The sequence below is a fragment of the Aspergillus candidus genome (genome assembly GCF_002847045.1).
Source record: "Aspergillus candidus strain CBS 102.13 unplaced genomic scaffold BDW47scaffold_30, whole genome shotgun sequence".
In the NCBI taxonomy this organism is placed as follows: domain Eukaryota; kingdom Fungi; phylum Ascomycota; class Eurotiomycetes; order Eurotiales; family Aspergillaceae; genus Aspergillus; species Aspergillus candidus.
In genome coordinates, this window is record NW_020194035.1 from 225,250 (window position 1) to 242,581 (window position 17,332).

Consider the following 17,332-nt stretch of genomic DNA (forward strand, 5'->3'; position numbering starts at 1 on the left):
CGGCGCTTCGACTTCGACTTCATTTCTTCCTTTTCTCTTTCGCTCTTCCTCCCCCTCGCGGTTCGTCGTCTCCTCGATTCCTCCTCTCCTCGATCAATCTCCATCCTTCGCTCGGTCCTCTCTTTCGATTGTCGATTCTCTCTTCTCCCCTGTCATCATCGTCGACTCCATCCTCCCTCACTTCCCGTTCAGGACAAGATCCGCCCTGCCCGAGCTTCTTCCCCGCTCTGGCTGGATGACTGGCTATCCTTTCGACTTGTATTTTTCTAGCATCCCCATCCGACCTTGGCTCCATCACTCCACCTCTCTCGTCTTCTCCTCTCGCTGCTTGACCGAACAACACTCCTCGTCTTTCTGCAACCAACCTTCCCCGTCGACCGCTGCGTCACTGCGTCACTGCCTCACTGCGTCACTGCCTCGCTCGCTGTTCCCTCCTGACGGTCTCCTGACAGTCTCCCACCACCACCACCCCCAGACCCGCCCCCGATCCATGGGCGGTGCTGGGCTGCCTCTCCCCCCGTCGGCTCGACAGTCCCTCCCTCGAGATCACCCCCGGGTCCAACTTCCAGGCCCCGTGATCTCCCGCCCAAATGCCTCCCATCACCCTCCAACCCACCTCCTACCACGCCGACTCGGACGCCGACGACGAGTACGAACGCAGCGTCGTCACCTCCCCCCACCTGGCCTCCGACTCCGAAGCCTCCCCCTTGGTTTCGGAATTCCCTTCCGCTCAACATACCCCGACCACTTTTGCCAATGCCGATGAGAGCGCCCAGTGGCCGACGACCGTGATTACCGAGTGGACGGTCGATGAGTGTGCGGGCTTTCTGGCGGCCTTGGGTCTGCGCCAGTATCGCAATGCTTTTCTGGGTATGTCGTTATATACTGTTTGTGTGTGTGTGTGTGTGTGTGTGTGTGTGTGTGTGTGTGTGTGGGAGACAGACAGAGAAGAGACGATTGTAAAGACTATGCTAACCGTTACCCTCAGAAAATGAAATCGTTGGCGAAGCCCTCATCGCCCTCAAACATGACGAGTTGAAAGAAATGGGCATCGCCAGCGTGGGTCATCGTCTGACCATCCTGAAAAGCGTCTACGAAACCAAGGTCAAACAAGACATCCCGCTGGATGCCGATCACTACATCCCACTCTGTACGTTTCCCTTGCCTCCTCGTCTGGAATTCAACTAACCGGTACAGCCGCCGATCAGAGTATGAATGAAAACGCCTCGCAAGAGGACGTCGCCCGTCTGATCCAGTCGATCCGATTACGCGATGAACGCATCGTCACGGTCGAGTCGGAGCTGCGCCGCATGGCCGAGGACTATCGGCGGCTGCGAGAGGAACTCCTCCCCGTCTTTAAAATGGCCAAGGACCGCTCGCAGCCGCTCCCCCCGCCCTCCACCTTATCCGGTACCACCATCGAGGGCTATCACGACAGCCAGACGCTCACCTCCCCCTCAGGCATCACCCTCCTTGACCGCGCCGCGTCCGGCATCTCCCGATCCTTTTCCAAGCGCGCCGGCGGCACCACCCCCAAGAACAACTCCCCCACGCACATTCCTCCTTCCATCCACGAAGTCCGATCCTACCACGACGGGTTAGACCCGTCCACCGCGGGCGGGCTCCCGGGCGCCTCCCACCTGAGCTCGATGAACAACGGCAAAGCCCAGCTATCGCCCGGCATCCCGTCGCCAACCTCCCCCGGCAACCACTACACGGCCTCGCAGATCCTCGGCTCACGGTCGTACACGCAACCGAACAGTCGACACGACCCCCACGACGACCCGCCGCCCTCCCGATCCGACCGCCTCCAACCCACACCCACCCAAGCCACACGACCCGACCTCCCCTCACGATCCGACTCCCGCGCGGGCGCCGGCACCGCGGGCAGCGGCGGCGGCGGCGGCAGCAGCGGCGGCGGGGATCCACCAAGCGTGGAGATCTTCAAATCATTCCGGGTATCCATGGACGACCCATGCTACCGGGTACTACCAGCCGCGCTGAAGAAATACCAAATCAACGCAGACTGGAAGCAGTACGCGCTGTACATCGTCTACGGCGACCAGGAGCGATGTCTGGGACTCGAGGAGAAACCGCTGATCCTGTTCAAGCAGCTGGAAAAGGAAGGGCGGAAGCCCATGTTCATGCTGCGCAGGCAGATCCACGCTGCGGAGGGGGCGCCTTACACGGGTGGGGGGTCGGCGCCTAACAGCGCGGGGTTTGAAGGTCGTCAGGGGCAGATTAACCTGCCTGGGGGGGTGCTATAACTGCTATAGCCTGGGGTACTATAGTCAGCCTCTTTGGAGTTCTATAGTGAACGTGTCGGAGTTGATATGATTGATACCCGTGATGAAGTCGAGTCAGCATTGAATTCCGAGGATTGATTATCTTTCGTCATGGAGGTGTTAGGTGTTGGTGTTGGTGTTGTTGGTGTTAGGGAAGGAAAAGCAGCGATCTATTCATTCTTCCTTTCATTCTTTCTTTCATTCTTCTCATCCTTATTCTTCCCTTATTTATTTACTTATTTACTTACATTTACATATTTATTCTATTGATTTAAATCAAGTGATTTAATTCATCTTGGAGATATTTTCTAGTAAGGACTGCTTTAGATTCAGTACTTAGATAGCTATTTATGTAGGTCGACAGATAACACCTAGATAGGCATTGGCTACACATGTAGTATAATACAGAGATACTACGGTCAAGATACAGATAGACAAGATACCTTCTCTACCGAGATATAACCTATTCAAATGGACAGATACTCCATTTGGATGAAACTATACTGCCATACTACGAATACTATATTTCCTTCACCTAGATGGATGGATGGATAATAGATAGATAGGTGGAACAAAGGGAGGACATTATAACTTATCTCTTTTTTGAAACCATTTGTCCATCTAGCTGTTTTACTACCTAGTTATATCTCCCACTAGTAGTACTCTACCACCGGCTGTTCTACTCTACTACGAACGGAGTACTCCCCGATCTAAGTAATAGGTTGATCTTATTGTATCTGTATGTATATCTATTATCCTATGTCCTTTCCTTTGCCCTTCCTATACAATCAATCAATCAATCAATCAATCAATCAATCAATCAATCATCAATCAATCATCAACCATCAATCAGTCAATCAATCTAATCAACATCAATCGACCAATCAATAACTATCATCAATCAATATAACCAATCAATCAGCATAATAATACTACGTGATCATCAATCACCGCCCCTTCTCACCCCCCCACGAGATCTTCGTCCGATGCCGTTGTGCCGACTCGGACGAACTTGACTCGCCTCGTCCGGGCTTACCCCGGCGGTCTTCGTCCCCGTCTTCACTCCCGGACTCGATCGCCTCGTCGTCGTCGTCGTCTTCAGAGGCAGAGTCAGAGTCCGAGCCTAGCTCGCCCAAGGCGGCAAGACGACGGCGTCGTTCGGCCGGCGTCTCGCCCGTATCGCCTAGGTCGGCCTCCTGCGGGGGCCGATCCAGCCCCGCAGCCTGTCGGAGCTCCGACGGGGGCACTCGGTCCGTGCCGTCGTCTTCCGAGTCTCGTCGTGCTCGCAGCTGCGACGGGTTGAGGTTGCTGCGGCGGGCTTGGGCGGCGCTGCCGTGGGTGACACGCGCCAGCGACGCCGCGACGTCCTTGCCGTGGCCGGCTCGTCCCGCCGCTTGGTCTGGCTCGTCGCTGACTTCGCTCGACGACGTCAGGTCTTCCTCGGCTGCGGCGCGGCCGGCGGCTTCGATGGGATCGCGCGCGATGCCATCGGCACGCGGGGTCACGCCCGGGTCGGACTGTCGTCGGGACGGCTGCTGACTCTGGCGCTCCTCCGCCGCCTCCGCGTGCGACCGCGCGGCGTCCTTGACCCGCTCGGGCGCGTCCGACTCCTCGACGAAGGTGTGACGCGCCCGCGGCCCCAGGTTGCGCAGCTGCTCCGCGAACTGGTGCTTGGTCATGCGCGTGCCCTTGTGGCCGACGCCGCGGCGGCCGACGGTGTCGTCCGCGGCGATGGTGAACCGCAGGCCGTCGTCCGCCATCCACTCGTCCCGGGCGGCTTGCCGGTTCTTGGCGGTCTGCTTCTGCTGCTGCGCCGTCTCGTCCTTTTCTTCCATGCCAAACCAGGTGCCCATGCGGGTGAGGCCGCGCCGCACGGGGGCGGCGCCCTCGGGACGCTCGGACGACGACGACGGGATCGAATACTTCTTGAGCACCTCGCCGTCTTCATCTTCCACGATGATGGTGTTGCCGAATTGGTAGGCGTGGGCAGAACGCGCCTTGCCCTTGGGCTTGGGCGCGGAGGCGCGCGGGGCGGCTGCCGCGGGCGACGATGGGCCGGCCGGGGTGGCGGTGTCAGGGGTCTCTGGCGCGGACACGGGAGAGCGGTCCATGCCCACGAACCGGGCGAAACGCCGGCGCATCGAGGCAACCGGACCGGCGGGCGTCTCCTCTGCAGCCGGGGCCGGGGTCTCCGCGCCGTCGGCTGGAGTCGGGGCTGCGTCGGTCTCGACTGCGCCCTCGACGGGGCGCTCGCGCACCAGCTTCGCCCGCTGCTCCTCGATGTGGCGGTCGCGCTCCTCGGGCGACATGTGGCTGATGTCCTTGGTCTGGAGGACGTTGCCGTCCTCGTCCTCCATGATCATGTTGTGACCCTCGAGGTAGACCTCCATGACGGGCACGCGGTGGAAGCCGCCGGCCTGCTCGGCGTTGCTGTCCTGCTTCTCGTCCAGACCGGTGTCGGAGGGTCGCTGGGGGTGGATGGCAGACTGGCTGATGGGACCACCGGCGCCGTCGGAGGAGCGCCCGCGGTGGCGGCGGCGGCGACGAGCGGAGCGACTCGGGGTGCGGCCGGGGGGCGAGTCGTCCTCGTCGCGTTGGCGGCGGAGGAAGTTACCGGGCATGCCGATCGGGGGCAGGGTGCCGGGCGGGTACTCGGGCTCGGTGGTGGAGTCTTCAACCTCGTCGGTCTTGCGGAAGGACATGGAGCCCTTGGCGAGCGACTGGACGCGGGGCAAACGGTTCATCCACGAGGGACCCTCCTCGTTGGCCTGGGTGTAGGACAGGGTGACGGTCAGGGTGTTGATGCGCTTGCCGAGGGTGAAGACGGCGATGGAGGAGCCGTGGACCAAGATGGAGGAGATGACCAGGAAGGTAGTGATGGGCCAGATGAGCTGGACGACGAAGTAGTCCTTGGTGCCGGCCTTGGGGAGCTCGGCCTCGGACAGGGGTTGGGTGCTGTCGTTTTCGAGCTCGGCGCGGGCGAGGATAGCGGCGAAGATGGCGCCGACGCCGATGGGGCCGAAATGGCCGGCGAAGAGAGCCTCGCGCCAGGTTTTGACGTCGGGGATGGCGGGTTTCAGCAGCATCATGATGGGCAGGCGGCGGAAGAAGATGACGAGCAGGGCGATGACCACGAGGCGCCAGGGGGTGAGGCCGATGGCGTGGTTGTTGTAGTCCTCCCAGGGGATGATGGAGCCGAAGTAGACGAAGTAGGCCAGATTGAGAAGGAGATCGATGACGTTGGAGACGTGGGACTCCTCGGTCTTCTCGGTGAACCAGCCGTCGTTACTGAAGCCGACACCGGCGCAGAAGCCGATGAGCAAATCGTCCATGCCGAGAAGGCTGCCGGAGCCGGCGCAGAAGACGGCGAGGACGAAGTAGAAGACGAGGAAACTCTCGCGGTCGATGAGGCCCTTGCGCTCGGCGAGGCGAATGGCGTGACGGGCGAGATAGCCGATGGAAAGCCCGAAGATGGCGCCGACGACGCACTCGTAGAGGATGGAGATGCAGAACCAGTGGAGGGCGAGCTCGCTGGGATGGGAGGCGTAGCGGAGGATGTAGAAGGAGAGGTAGATGAAGGGGAACGCCATGCCGTCGTTGCAGCCGGACTCGGCGGAGAGGAGGTCACGCAGATGCTTGGGCACACGCTTGGCGAACTTGCCCTTACCGACGACGGAGGAGGCGAGGACGGGGTCGGTGGCGGTGACGCAGGCGGCGCAGACGAGACTCTCAACCCAGCTCAGCGGCTCGGCCATCCACCAGATAAAGAGACTGGTGATCAACCAGCCCCAGGTCATGACGGGAACGAGGAGCATGATGACGGACTTCCAGTGGCGCTCCATGTAGGCCTTGGGCAACTCGACGCCGACGGCGAAACATTGGACGACGAGGACGATGCGGGAGCACTCGAGGGTGATCTTGTCGACGTTGCCCCAGGAGAGGGGGTTGAAGAGGTTTGCGGCATGGGGACCGAAGATGATGCCACAGAGAGTGGCGACGGTAGCTTCGCCGATGTAGAGTTTCTCCTTGACGAAGAGGGAGCAGAGCATGAACAGGCCGGTGAAACCGCCAAGGATCATGTAGGCCAGATGCGGCTTATCGATGTCGAGGTGATCCCACGCCATTTTGTCCGCCAAGTCCCGAATATCACTGGACCGATATCAACACAAGCTTCGATCAACGAAGCAATCCGAAAGGTCGATTGAGCGGGTGACCCGCAATTAAACCGTGAAATTCCGCCAGACGTATAGGGAGGGGCGTTGTCGGCATTCCTTGAGGGTCGACGTGGAGGAGAATCTAGGTAGACTGCGCGTCAGAACGGGATAGGCGCAGGCGCATGCAATGGGGAGGAGCAGTGACAGCAGAAGAGACGAAGAAAAGGAGAGGAAGGAAAAAAAGGGAGAGGAGGGCAGGTGGTCCGAGTGCGATCAACTTACCAGAAGGGGCAAGCGGACCAGGTGCGATCCGGTCTGAAGCAATAGTGGAGAGATAGTCCCGATAGTATTCGGTAAACGAGGGGGAGAGAAAGAGAGACGAGGGAACGAAGATTTAGGACAGGAGGGGCGAGACCCAGCGGACGGGCATTCTACTTTCTTCTTTTGGTTCGCTCGGGCTAGGCAGATGAGTAGGAGCTTGGCAGTGGAAGTGGAAGAGTATGTGAGTGGGTGAGAACAGGGAGAGGAAGCAGAGTGGAGTGGGAGAGTGGAGTGGATGAAGTGGAGGAGAGAAGGAAGTTGGAAGTTGGAAGAGAAGAAGAAGAGGAAGCAGTGAAAAGATTGGGCGGGGATCCACGGTCGGTCGCGGACTCGGCGGTCTTGGCGGGAGTCTTGGCGGCGGACTTATCTCTTATTATCTGTGATGAGATTGTAACATAATATTATGATATTATATTGTATTATACTCGAGTGATTTATATTATCTTGTATTATCTTGTATTATCTTCTATTATTCGGTAGAAGAATCAGTACAAGAAGAATAGGCAGATCTATCACTGCAGCTGCATCCGTCCACATGGCCGGAATCCCGGACAATATTGATATATTAATAGCTCCCAACCGACGGAATTGACCACTCGCGACGCAATCATAAATAGAATAAATAGAATGCAAGACCTCCCGACCACCGGAGAGGCCGGACATTCCTCGACCGCGCCAGCCACTCGTTCGTACTGGAAGGGTGGGCCCCACTGCCCAGCCCTGCAAGGCTGCCAAGTCTGTTCCTATTGGCGCTGGCGGGGTCCGCTGTGGGACTGTCTCATCCTTTGTTTTCTCTTCTTTTCGCTTGTTTCGTTGAGGGTGTTGCTTAGTTGGTTGGATTATTATTGATTGTTTATTTGTTTTCTTGGCATGTCAGATTTCAGGATCGAGGGATATTAGGATAGAAGAGAGATGGATTCCGATATCACCCGCTACATACAGACCTACCAACATACAACAGGTAGAATGAAAGGAAAAGAAAAGAAAGATCAATCCCCCAATGGCATCCCCTCCACCTGGTCACTCAACGACCGCCAGTTATCCGCCTGCAGCTCTGCGTATTTGACACGTTCCTGACTCCAGTCTTGATGCAGCCGGCTGATGTGATACTGACTCTGCTGGAAGTAGACCAGCTCATCGCGCACGCACTCCCGGATAAATACCCCGCGTGCATGCTGTTGCACAATGGACTCTTTGTCCTGTAAATCGAGATTAACCAGAAGAACCAAACAAACGAAAGGGGGAAAAAGAAGAAGAAGAAGAAGAAGAGGAAAAAAAAAAAAAAAAAAGAAGAAGAAAAGAAGCTTACCTTGAAGATAGCGTCCTCCACTTTTTCAATCTCCCCCGGCTTCCCCGTCCCCCCCGCCCGCAGCTCCTGCAGTCGCCGTTCGTGTCCCTCAATCCGTCGCTCCAGCTGCGGGATATTGTTGCGCGCGTACCGGTCGCGCCGGTCAAACAAATCCCGCACACTCACCAGACAGTCCCGCTGGCGCTTCAGGTCCTCTAGCATTCCCGCCTCCCACGCCCGCGCCTCGTCTTCCAGCAGGCTCTGGCTGGCTGTCAGGTGTCGCGCTGTCGCTTTGATTCCTTCGTTCAACAGCGGCACGTCGTTCGTGTCCACCGCATACGTCTCCCGCGTCACCTCCGTCAGCGACTGCAGTGCCAGCGAGAACCGCAGCTGGTCCGCCGCCAGGCCCTCGTTGCGCTTCGCTAGTCGCTCCAGCAGCGTGCACAGCTGGATGTACACCTCGGCCGACCGCTTCACCCCGTTTCGCACTGTGTCAAACAGTTCCGTCAGGTTCGCCGGCAGTGACTCTTCCAAGTCCGGTGGGAGCGCCCGCCCGCTGAACTCATCCTGCACCGAGATCGTCGCTTGCTTTCGCCACACCGACAGTTCCTGCGTCGAGTTAGCCAGCCGTCATCCATATACGTAGGCGGGAGAGGGAGGGGGCATACCGTCGGCACGGTCAAAAACATAATGACCAGCTGCTCCTGGCTCAGCACCGGGTGCCGTACCAGCGCGTTGGTGAACCGCACCAGCCCGCGCCGCCGCTTTTCAAGAAATGAGGTCGAATCCGCTGCGAGGTAAGTGCCATTGACTTAGATTGCGGAACAGACAAAACAAGGTAAGTAGAGCTTTTCGGAGCAAGCCTTCCTCCGGGGAAAACGTACCTGCCAGTCGCTTCGGTGGAAGCAGAGGAAGCTGTCGAAAAGGGTATCGCTTCTGTAGACAATCCAAGAGCCAGACGAAGTCGCTGTATCGCCGGACCACCGTGCTCCCGCGCCGCGCCGATTTCACCTCGTAGTTCCGGTGCTGGAACATGAACATCCCCTCCTTCTCCGGCAGCAGCGTGATCGTCACCAGCTCCTCCAGGAGCGGGCTCGCGATCCCTCCCATCCCCAGCGATCGCCGGCGCGGGTTCGACTCGTCGGCGTCGCTGGACGGCGGTCCAAAGCCGCCAAGCCCCGCCCGGGAGCCCCCGCCTGCCGGAGCGCCAAAGCTCTCGCCCCAACCGAATCCAGACCCCCCGGAAGATGGCGCGCTCTCCATCCGCCCGTGGCCACGGCCGCCATTGAGCGATCCGCCCGGTTTAGTTGACCAGGCGTTGGTCGCCGACCGCGCACTGCCGTAGCCGTTCAGCACGGGGTTCTCCGACTCGGCCTGCGTGTGGGTGTGGCCGCGATGCATGTCAGGACTGCCCCAGGGGTCGGACTCCAGCCCGCCCATGGACGTGGGTCGCTCGCGGCGAGACTGGGCCGGCGAGGGTTCTGGTTCCTGGATGTGCGGCGGAGGCGGCGTGGTCGGCCGATCCTGCGACTGACCCGACTCCGGCGGTTCCTGCTTCGCGCGCAGCGAATCGAAGTAGGAGCTATGTGGGGTGGGGAGCTCTAGAATATACAATCAACTGGTTAACAGACTGGAAGTAAGAAACGCATGGCCCATGTAAAGTAAACAAGACTCACTCTTGCGTCGGTCGTCGACCATGTCCAGCGTCAGATCCTCCCCTTCCTGCGCCAGGCCCACCAGCGCCAACAGCACGTTGAACTCGCTGCGCCCGAGGCCAGTAGAGCTATCGACCTCCCCAGACACCACCAGGTTGAGGATCTTCGCCTGGTCCGTGGCCGTGAGTCCGCTGCCGGACAGGATCTCCCGTACCGAGGTCAAGCCAACCCCACTGCCCACGCGGTCTCCGACGCTGAGCACCAGGTCGTACGAGTCGATGTAGCTGTCGGGCACGTCCGATTCAGGAAGTAAAGTCTTGACGAGCTCATGGCGACCTGTCCGTTTAGACGCGTGGGTACCCCAGGGAGACCCGCCACCGGCGCCCTCGTCGTCATCCGCGAAGAGAGACGAGGAGCCCATGGGACCGCCCCCGCCGCCCGAGGACGGATCGTCCGCGAACAGGGAGGATTTGGACCGTTGGGCGGAATTGCCGCCGGGCGATTCCTCGGGGGACGTGCCGAATAACGACATGGTCGGTGACAATGAGGATGGAAGCGATGGGAGTGGCTCGAATGAGGCTCGTGCGCAATGGCGGAGGGGATACTGGCGATCCAACAGCGGAGTCCGGTCGGAGATTGCCAGATGGTGAGATAAGTAGGGAAAGAGGAATTATATGAGATACAATAGAGTCAACCTCAATGACTAGAGATGAGGTAGAAGAAGATCAAGACAGCCAACAAGAGAAAAAGACCTGCTTTTCCTCCCAGGTGACGATGGCGAGGTTGGTTGATAAGAAAGGGAGCTCCGGCTGGGCGATAAGTCAGGTGGATTACGTGATACTCCTATACAATATACCATCGATTTTATAGAGGACATTGTTTGGGATAAGAGAAGTGTAGAAGAGATGATAAGAGAAGGAAAGAGAAATAATAATGCCAATGCTATAAATTATCCAAAATAGTCTTTATACATGCGGTCCTATATAAGTGACCTCTACAAAGAATCCCTCGATAACCAAGGGTAGTCCGGGCTATATCAGATTCCACCCTCGCTGGAACTCTCCGAAGCAGGTTCACTGCGATCCGTCGGTCCCTCCGATTCCCTCCTCGGATGGACGGGAAAATGCCCCTGCTGGACGAGGAGGTCCTGCCACCCCTGTCCGCCCGTCGACTGGATCAACCCCGGGTTGGCATCCATAGGGAACCACCTCTCCCGCCGGGTGTCGGACTTGCTCCCGCCCTCCAGAGCCGCCCGACTGGCCCTGGTTGTCCGGATTCGTTTCGTCTCATCGTTGCCGTGAGACAGAACTCCGCTCAGTTGCAGACGGTATCGCTCGAGGCGGAGGTCAAACGCCATGATCGCCCGGATATACGGGGCGAGGTCCTCGGCGATCGGACTGATGCCATTGTCAAAGGACGGCGCTAATCGCCCCGTGGGGATGGGGAAGACGTAGTTGGCGCGTAGAATGGGTTGAAACGCGGCGAGGAACGGGGCCTGGGGCCGGCCGGCGACGGGAGATTGGGCCATATTTGCCAGGACGTGAGCGGCCCGCGAGGACTCCACGTCCAGCGACTCACCCCGGGATACTCGTCCGAGGAGGACCTCGAATGTGCTGCCGATGGCGACTTGCAAAGAGGAGTAGTCCGGGACGAGCTCGGCGTTCAGCAACGGATAGCCGTCGATGTAGTTCGGTCGTTGTTTCTCCGACGGAGGCGGAGACGAGGTGTCGATGGCATCCTATTGGGGTCAGCGGTGGTTCGATCAAGAGCGAGTAACAGGGGATACAGACCATCTTCGGGTCGAGCGGACAATCGGTGCTCAAGAGGTCCATCACGCTCCTCATGTCCGCCATCTCCGAAAAGTTTCGGAGCTGTTCGTGCTGTTCCGCTCGTGTAGAAACGGGAGCAGCGCGTGACCGGTCGCGATGCATTTCCATGATCTCCGAATCCTGTGCGCTGAGTCTCCACCAGGAGAGCGCTTCCTGCTGAGTCTCCACCTCCCCGTCCAAGCTCTGGTCCATCAACATGTCGCGACTGAACCACCCCATGTAGCGATGGTACGTGTTCAGACTGACCACGCGCAGCGGATCTCCGTTCGGGTCCAGATCGGCGCCCTGAGGCCACCGGTCAATCAGCCAATCAATCCCCGATTTCTCGCTCCCGAGGGCCATCTGGCACCAGAAGTCCAGCTCCATGATCGTCCTCCGCAGGTCTCGGCCCGTGCTGAGGTAGAGATCTACCACGGCCTCTCGTCGCACCATGTGGCCCTCGTTGGACGCCAAAAGGAGGAGATAGTCGGCCGCCACGTTCGGAGGAGGTGGTCGGTAACGCAGGATAGCGTGAAGGGAGATGTCGGCAACCGGGATGAGGCTTTCCTCGTTGCAGGTGATGATGATCGGGCGCTTGGACTGAGTGATTAGGGTGAGCACGCCGGACCAGAACTGCTTATCGTCCTCGAACAGAAGGTCGGCCTCCTCGAGAAGGATGAGCGATTGTTTTTGAGTCCGACCACGCTTCGGATCTGGCTCCTTGTTGGTATCCGGTTCCTTGACCTTAGACTCCTTACTTGGCTGGGTGGTCGACTTGGGCTTAAAGAACCCCATCAACTTATTCTGCTTGTTCTCGTCCGTAGCATCCAGGCTGGGATCGGGCGACTGAGATCGGGACTTGTCATCACCTCCGCTCAAGTGATGGACCAGGTGATTTCGAGTCATGTCGCCCACACGCTCCACGATATCTCGCGCACTGCGTCTGCTCCCGGGGTTCAACTCGAAGACTTCAAAGTCGAGCTCTTTGGCTACCGCGTAGACAGAAGCGGTCTTCCCACATCCCGGGGGTCCGCTCAATAATATCGCGTTGGACAGACGGCCCTTGTCGCCCACCTTCGAGCTTGGAGTCCGATCACCCATCCGTACGACGGTTCGTTTGGCAGAGACAGTCACATCGCCGGCCAATTCATCGTCTGATTCGGCCGCGACTTCGTCCATCTCGGATGCCTCGTCGCCACTCGACACGATAAACCCATCCATTTTATCCGGCTTCTTCTGCTTCTTCCGCTTCTTCTCCTCTTTCTTGGCCCTGTTGTCTTGCGACGGCTTTCCTGTGTCGACGGTGGAAACCATCAGGTGTTTGAGCCAGTCTCGGAGCATGGTGACTTCGCTGCTGACCTGCAATACCTGCTCGGCGGTGGTGGGGGCATACTTGTGCGCCCAGAGGCTGCTTTCGTAGTCTCCCCGATCGAACGCGTTTAAGGAAGTCGGGATGGAGGAGTGGAGGCTCGTGATGGCGTGATGGCCGGTTTTCCCAGGCATACTCGACAGCTGTCTGGCAACTGCTTTTTGTAGCGTGGGGCCGCTTGCAAGATGTCGGTCGGGGACGCGGAGGATCTGTTTTGGATCATGGATAGGGCTCCTCAAGGGAGACACGAGTACGCTCTCGTGGTCCGAGATGCTCACGGCCGCCGATTTGGCTTTGCGCTCGTCCCGGCGGAGAGTAGTGGTGTCATCGTGAGTTCGATCAGGCACACCTTGAAACCCTCTCACGTGGGCCAGATCCCGCGGCGGCCAAATGGGATGGATTGCATCAGGAAACTTAGGACGTGGCCTGAAGGTGACGAACGGCGTATTATTTGACGAGCCCAACCGGGTGACCTGGGACCGATCGGACGGCACTGGAGTGGAATCTTGAGGAGCAAGAGTCTCGGGGGTATCTGCCTTTCGTACAGGCTTTTTCATGAAGAACGGGTGCGTGGGTTTCGGAGGTTGAGGCGGGTGCTCCTTTTTAGGAATACTAGGAATCGGTTTTGCGGCGTACTTCGTTCGACCGGCGATGATGTCGTCCACTAGCTTCCCAATCTGATTCTCATATTTCAAAACCACCACCTTCGTCTTGGGAACGGGTTTAACACGCGCGCTGGCCCTTCTCTTCTTCGACTTGTCATCGGCCCCCTTTGGACCTGTTGGACCTGTTGGACCTGTTGGACCCTTTGGCGAGCTGAGAAGCTTCCCATTAGGGTTCAATTTGACCATCTTCCGCTTCGGCGAGTTCGTTGGTGCTCCACTGGAGGTGTGAGCGGGCGTGGATCCATTCTCGGGCTTTGTGGTGTTTGGATCGCCATTTCCAGCGGACGGTGGTTCAGACACGAGGTTATTCCCGTTCCGTGACGGCTGCGCATTCTGGGGATCGTGAGTCGCGGTGGAACCCGCAGTAGGACCGTCGCCCGACGGCGTGTCCGTCTTGCGCCTTTTCCTCCGGCTCTCATTTGGATCGTGGTCTAGCATGGCGACAAAGGCGTTGGGGGAGGAGGCGGCGGCGCCATCGGTGTTCGTGTCGATCGGGTCTCCTATACACCCGTGGCTCTCGTAGCGTGACTGGTCATGGTGAAGATTGTGGGGGAAACCAATTGCCGGAGGGACATCGCCTGTACTCGGAATATCAATCAGACAAACTCATAACCCGACGATCGACAGGAGTACCTCTTTGGAAGAAAGGATGGATGCGTTGTTCGCCTTGCTCCATGGCGATGTGCTCGGAGCATCTATATCCTATGGGCCGATAGCCATCGCCTAGTTCAATATATCCTCGTTCTCGCTGGCTAGACAAATGCACATAAACAAGAAAAGTGGTCGACAAGAGCCTCAATCCAGAGAAGTTGTCAAGACGACTTCATCAACCCTTTAATTAACGATGGGACGCGAGGCGCGTGTGGCCGCGCTGGTCGTTCACTTTACGGTACGGCGCTAAACTCGATTGGGACGGACGGTCGGAGATCGGCACAATGTAATGCCGGACAATTTTTCGATGCCGCAAAATAGTTACAGATTGGAAGGACTTTCTCGATCCAGTCAACTTCTTCTCCAACAACGGTCATTCGGGTTGGATTATTCAGGATTTGACCATGGATCTACAGTCGCCGTCGGTGCTGGCTCAATTGCCTCGCCCCCTGCACGCCTCCAAGGGGAAAACTCAGATCGGAGAGGTCTACAGTCTGGCCGAGTCGAAAAAGCGCAAGCGGTATGAAGTCGCGGTCGCAGTGGACGGTGAAGCCGTCAATATTTACAATGTGGGTTTACTCGTACTGCCTAACTCGGGAAATAGAGTCGCTAAGCATTGTGCTCGTGTCAGATTCAAACGCCGAAACTAGTCACATCCTACGCCGTGCCGCCCAAATCTTCATTCTCCTGCCAGCCGTGCTCGGTGCGCAGAAAGGTCCCCAATAAGTCCGCCACCAAACGCCAGACGTATGTCGCCGTGAACCCGCAACGGCAGATCAAGTCGTTTGTGGAGGAAGGGGGCGCCCCCGGGTCAACGGCGCCGACCATTACGTCGTCGTCGTTCGACGTGAAGGATTCGAAGAGTCCCACGATGTTTGTCGGGATCGTCCCCACGGCGGCGGGCGAGAAGGAAGATCCGTTTGATATCCTCGCCGTACACAAGGACGGTCGGGTGAGGCGGCTGGCAGCCGATCTCGGCTCGCAGCGGTGGAGCATCCAACACAGCGCGATCGCAAAACAGGCGGCGACACATCCGGTCCAGGCCAGCTTCCTGGTGGAATTCGACGATGCGAAGCGGTCGCTGCTCAAGCGGCGGCAGGACCTGGCGTCGCTCGCCATGGGAGACCTCGTCGGAAGCGGGGTCGACGAGCCGATGGTGCTGCTCCTCGTCACACACCCGGCGGGTGCGGCGCAGATGAAACTCGGGGACGTCCAGGTGCACATGTTCTCGGTCCCGACGGCGGTCCCGTCGCAGGGATCCCTGGACGAGAGCCAGAAGCTGCGCCACTTGCTCACGGCGAGCCTCCCCGACGTGGAGGGCCTGTCGCCGCTCGGCAGTGAGGGCCCCGACTGGGACTTCCACGCGGGGTCGGCGGGGCTCAACCTGTCGTTCGCCAAGGGGTTCGTCAACTTCGACATCTCGCAGTACACGCCGACCGTGACGACCAAGTTCATCCTGGAAGATGAGGAGTTTTCGTCCTTGATGCGTCTGTCGCCGCAGTCGGTCATCGGCGCGGGCAAGTCGACCATCGCCATCTACGACACGCAATACCAGTCCATCCAACGGAGCATCTCGACGGACGACCTCCGCTCCGCAGACAGCGGGCGCACGACCTTCATCGGCTACTACGCTAAGCTGGGCATCGCGGTCGCCACCCGCGGCAACACGCTGCTCGCCTTCGACCTCAGCTCGTCGCAGATCCCGTCCGGGTCGTCCCTCAAGCGGCCGCGCGACGGCCTCCTCATCGACGCGATCGGGCGCGGCATCGGTTCGCCGGCCACGCAGTGGCAGGTCTCCAAGAAGCACCGCACCGAGGACCTCCGCTGGCTGTGCCTGCCGCCCGACCAAGCCGACCAATGGAACAAACTGACGCAGGAACTGCGCCAAGCAGCGCAGGCCCACGACGCAGCGGCCTTCGACCGCGCCGTGGTGGGCTACTTCGGAGACGACTCGGTCCTCCCTTCGCCCCCGCAATACGTCAACCCAGAGCTGACGCTCTTCCTCGTCTCGCTGCTCTTCTCGCTCCGCGACGGCGAGCCCCCAGCCCTGGCAGTCGACCTGTGGCCCGCACAGACCACCCAGTGGCTCATCGCCCTCGGCCACCTGTCGCAAGACAACGTAGCGATGGCGCTGCGCCGGGCGCTGAAACCGCGCATTCTGCCCGCCCTGCCCGCCGGCTCCTTCGTGCACGCGCTGATCGCGTCGGACTCGTCCTCCTCCTCCTCCCCCTCCCTGCGCCGACTGATCGACGTCCTCCAGGGCCCGATCGTCTTCCCAGCCGACGAGCTCGCCCACGCGCTGAAGACGGTCCTCAACCTAGCGCGGTCACGGCCGCTATCCGACGAGGACACCGAGGAGGAGTCCCGCTCCGTGCGGGCCATCTTCGAAGCCCTCAACACCACCCTCCAGAACCTCCACTGCCACCCGTCGGCCGCGCGGACCGGCGCCCTGCGCACGACGCTCTCCCGGGCGGACCTCCTCGCCATGATCCACCACCTGCGCATCTCGCTCGCGACCGGCGGCTACACGACGCGGTTCAGCGAGGCGCCGCCCACGCCGCTGACCGCGGGGCAGACGACGCCGGCGCTGAGCCTGTCGGCGATCACGGACCTGCTGAACGCGGCGGTGGACGCGATCGGCCCGTCGGGGTGGATCTCGGCGGTGGACGACGACGCGGGGGTGTCGTCGGCCGCGGCGGAGGTGGATCTCATCGCGGATCTGAAGTCGGAGATCTCGGCGGCGCTGGCGGGCGTGGAGGAGGCGTCTTACCTGTCGGGGATCCTGCGGCCTTATCTGCGCTTTGCGGAGAGCGTGCGCCAGACGAAGACCTCGCCCGCTGGTGGCGCTGGTGATGCGGCTGCGTCGTCGGCGGCGGCGGCGGCGGCGGCGGCGCTGGTGCGGCACGACACGCTGAACGGGGCGCAGCTGATGGTGTTCGAGACGGGGGTGAACGGGGAGGAGGGCGAGGGGGCGGGGCGGATGCTCCCGCTGTCGCAGAAGGCGGCGTCGACGGAGGTGAGCCGGACGAAGGTGGAGCGGTCGACGGGCGAGGTGCGGACGCGCAGCAATCGCGAGATGGGATATCTGCGGCGGAAGGCGGCGGGGAAGTATTCGTTCGAGCGGTTGGTCGTGTAG

The 17,332-nt window shown here is 59.6% G+C and overlaps 4 protein-coding genes across 4 annotated transcripts; 2 read left to right on the forward strand and 2 right to left on the reverse strand.

Annotated features, from left to right (window-relative positions):
• Positions 1-443: 443 nt before the first annotated feature.
• Positions 444-2,569, forward strand: BDW47DRAFT_132422 (adaptor protein STE50). Its single transcript, XM_024817546.1, has 3 exons — positions 444-870; positions 989-1,150; positions 1,198-2,569. The coding sequence occupies exons 1-3, from the start codon at positions 591-593 to the stop codon at positions 2,265-2,267; spliced, it is 1,512 nt and encodes a 503-aa protein (XP_024671056.1). The 5' UTR covers positions 444-590; the 3' UTR covers positions 2,268-2,569.
• Positions 2,570-3,017: 448 nt separating this feature from the next.
• On the reverse strand, positions 3,018-6,601 carry BDW47DRAFT_132426 (Na+/H+ antiporter Nha1). The gene has a single exon (XM_024817547.1). It carries the CDS (start codon positions 6,407-6,409, stop codon positions 3,233-3,235), a length of 3,177 nt encoding a protein of 1,058 aa, XP_024671057.1. The 5' UTR covers positions 6,410-6,601; the 3' UTR covers positions 3,018-3,232.
• A 1,148-nt stretch (positions 6,602-7,749) lies between these two features.
• Positions 7,750-13,983, reverse strand: mvp1 (sorting nexin Mvp1; the record flags this gene model as incomplete). Its single annotated transcript, XM_024817548.1, has 7 exons — positions 7,750-7,935; positions 8,070-8,657; positions 8,717-8,859; positions 8,933-9,649; positions 9,725-10,208; positions 10,821-11,441; positions 11,494-13,983. 7 exons carry the CDS (start codon positions 13,981-13,983, stop codon positions 7,750-7,752), a joined length of 5,229 nt encoding a protein of 1,742 aa, XP_024671058.1.
• Positions 13,984-14,578: 595 nt separating this feature from the next.
• BDW47DRAFT_132431 (uncharacterized protein) lies at positions 14,579-17,332 on the forward strand (the record flags this gene model as incomplete). Its single annotated transcript, XM_024817549.1, has 2 exons — positions 14,579-14,765; positions 14,828-17,332. Exons 1-2 carry the CDS (start codon positions 14,601-14,603, stop codon positions 17,330-17,332), a joined length of 2,670 nt encoding a protein of 889 aa, XP_024671059.1. The 5' UTR covers positions 14,579-14,600.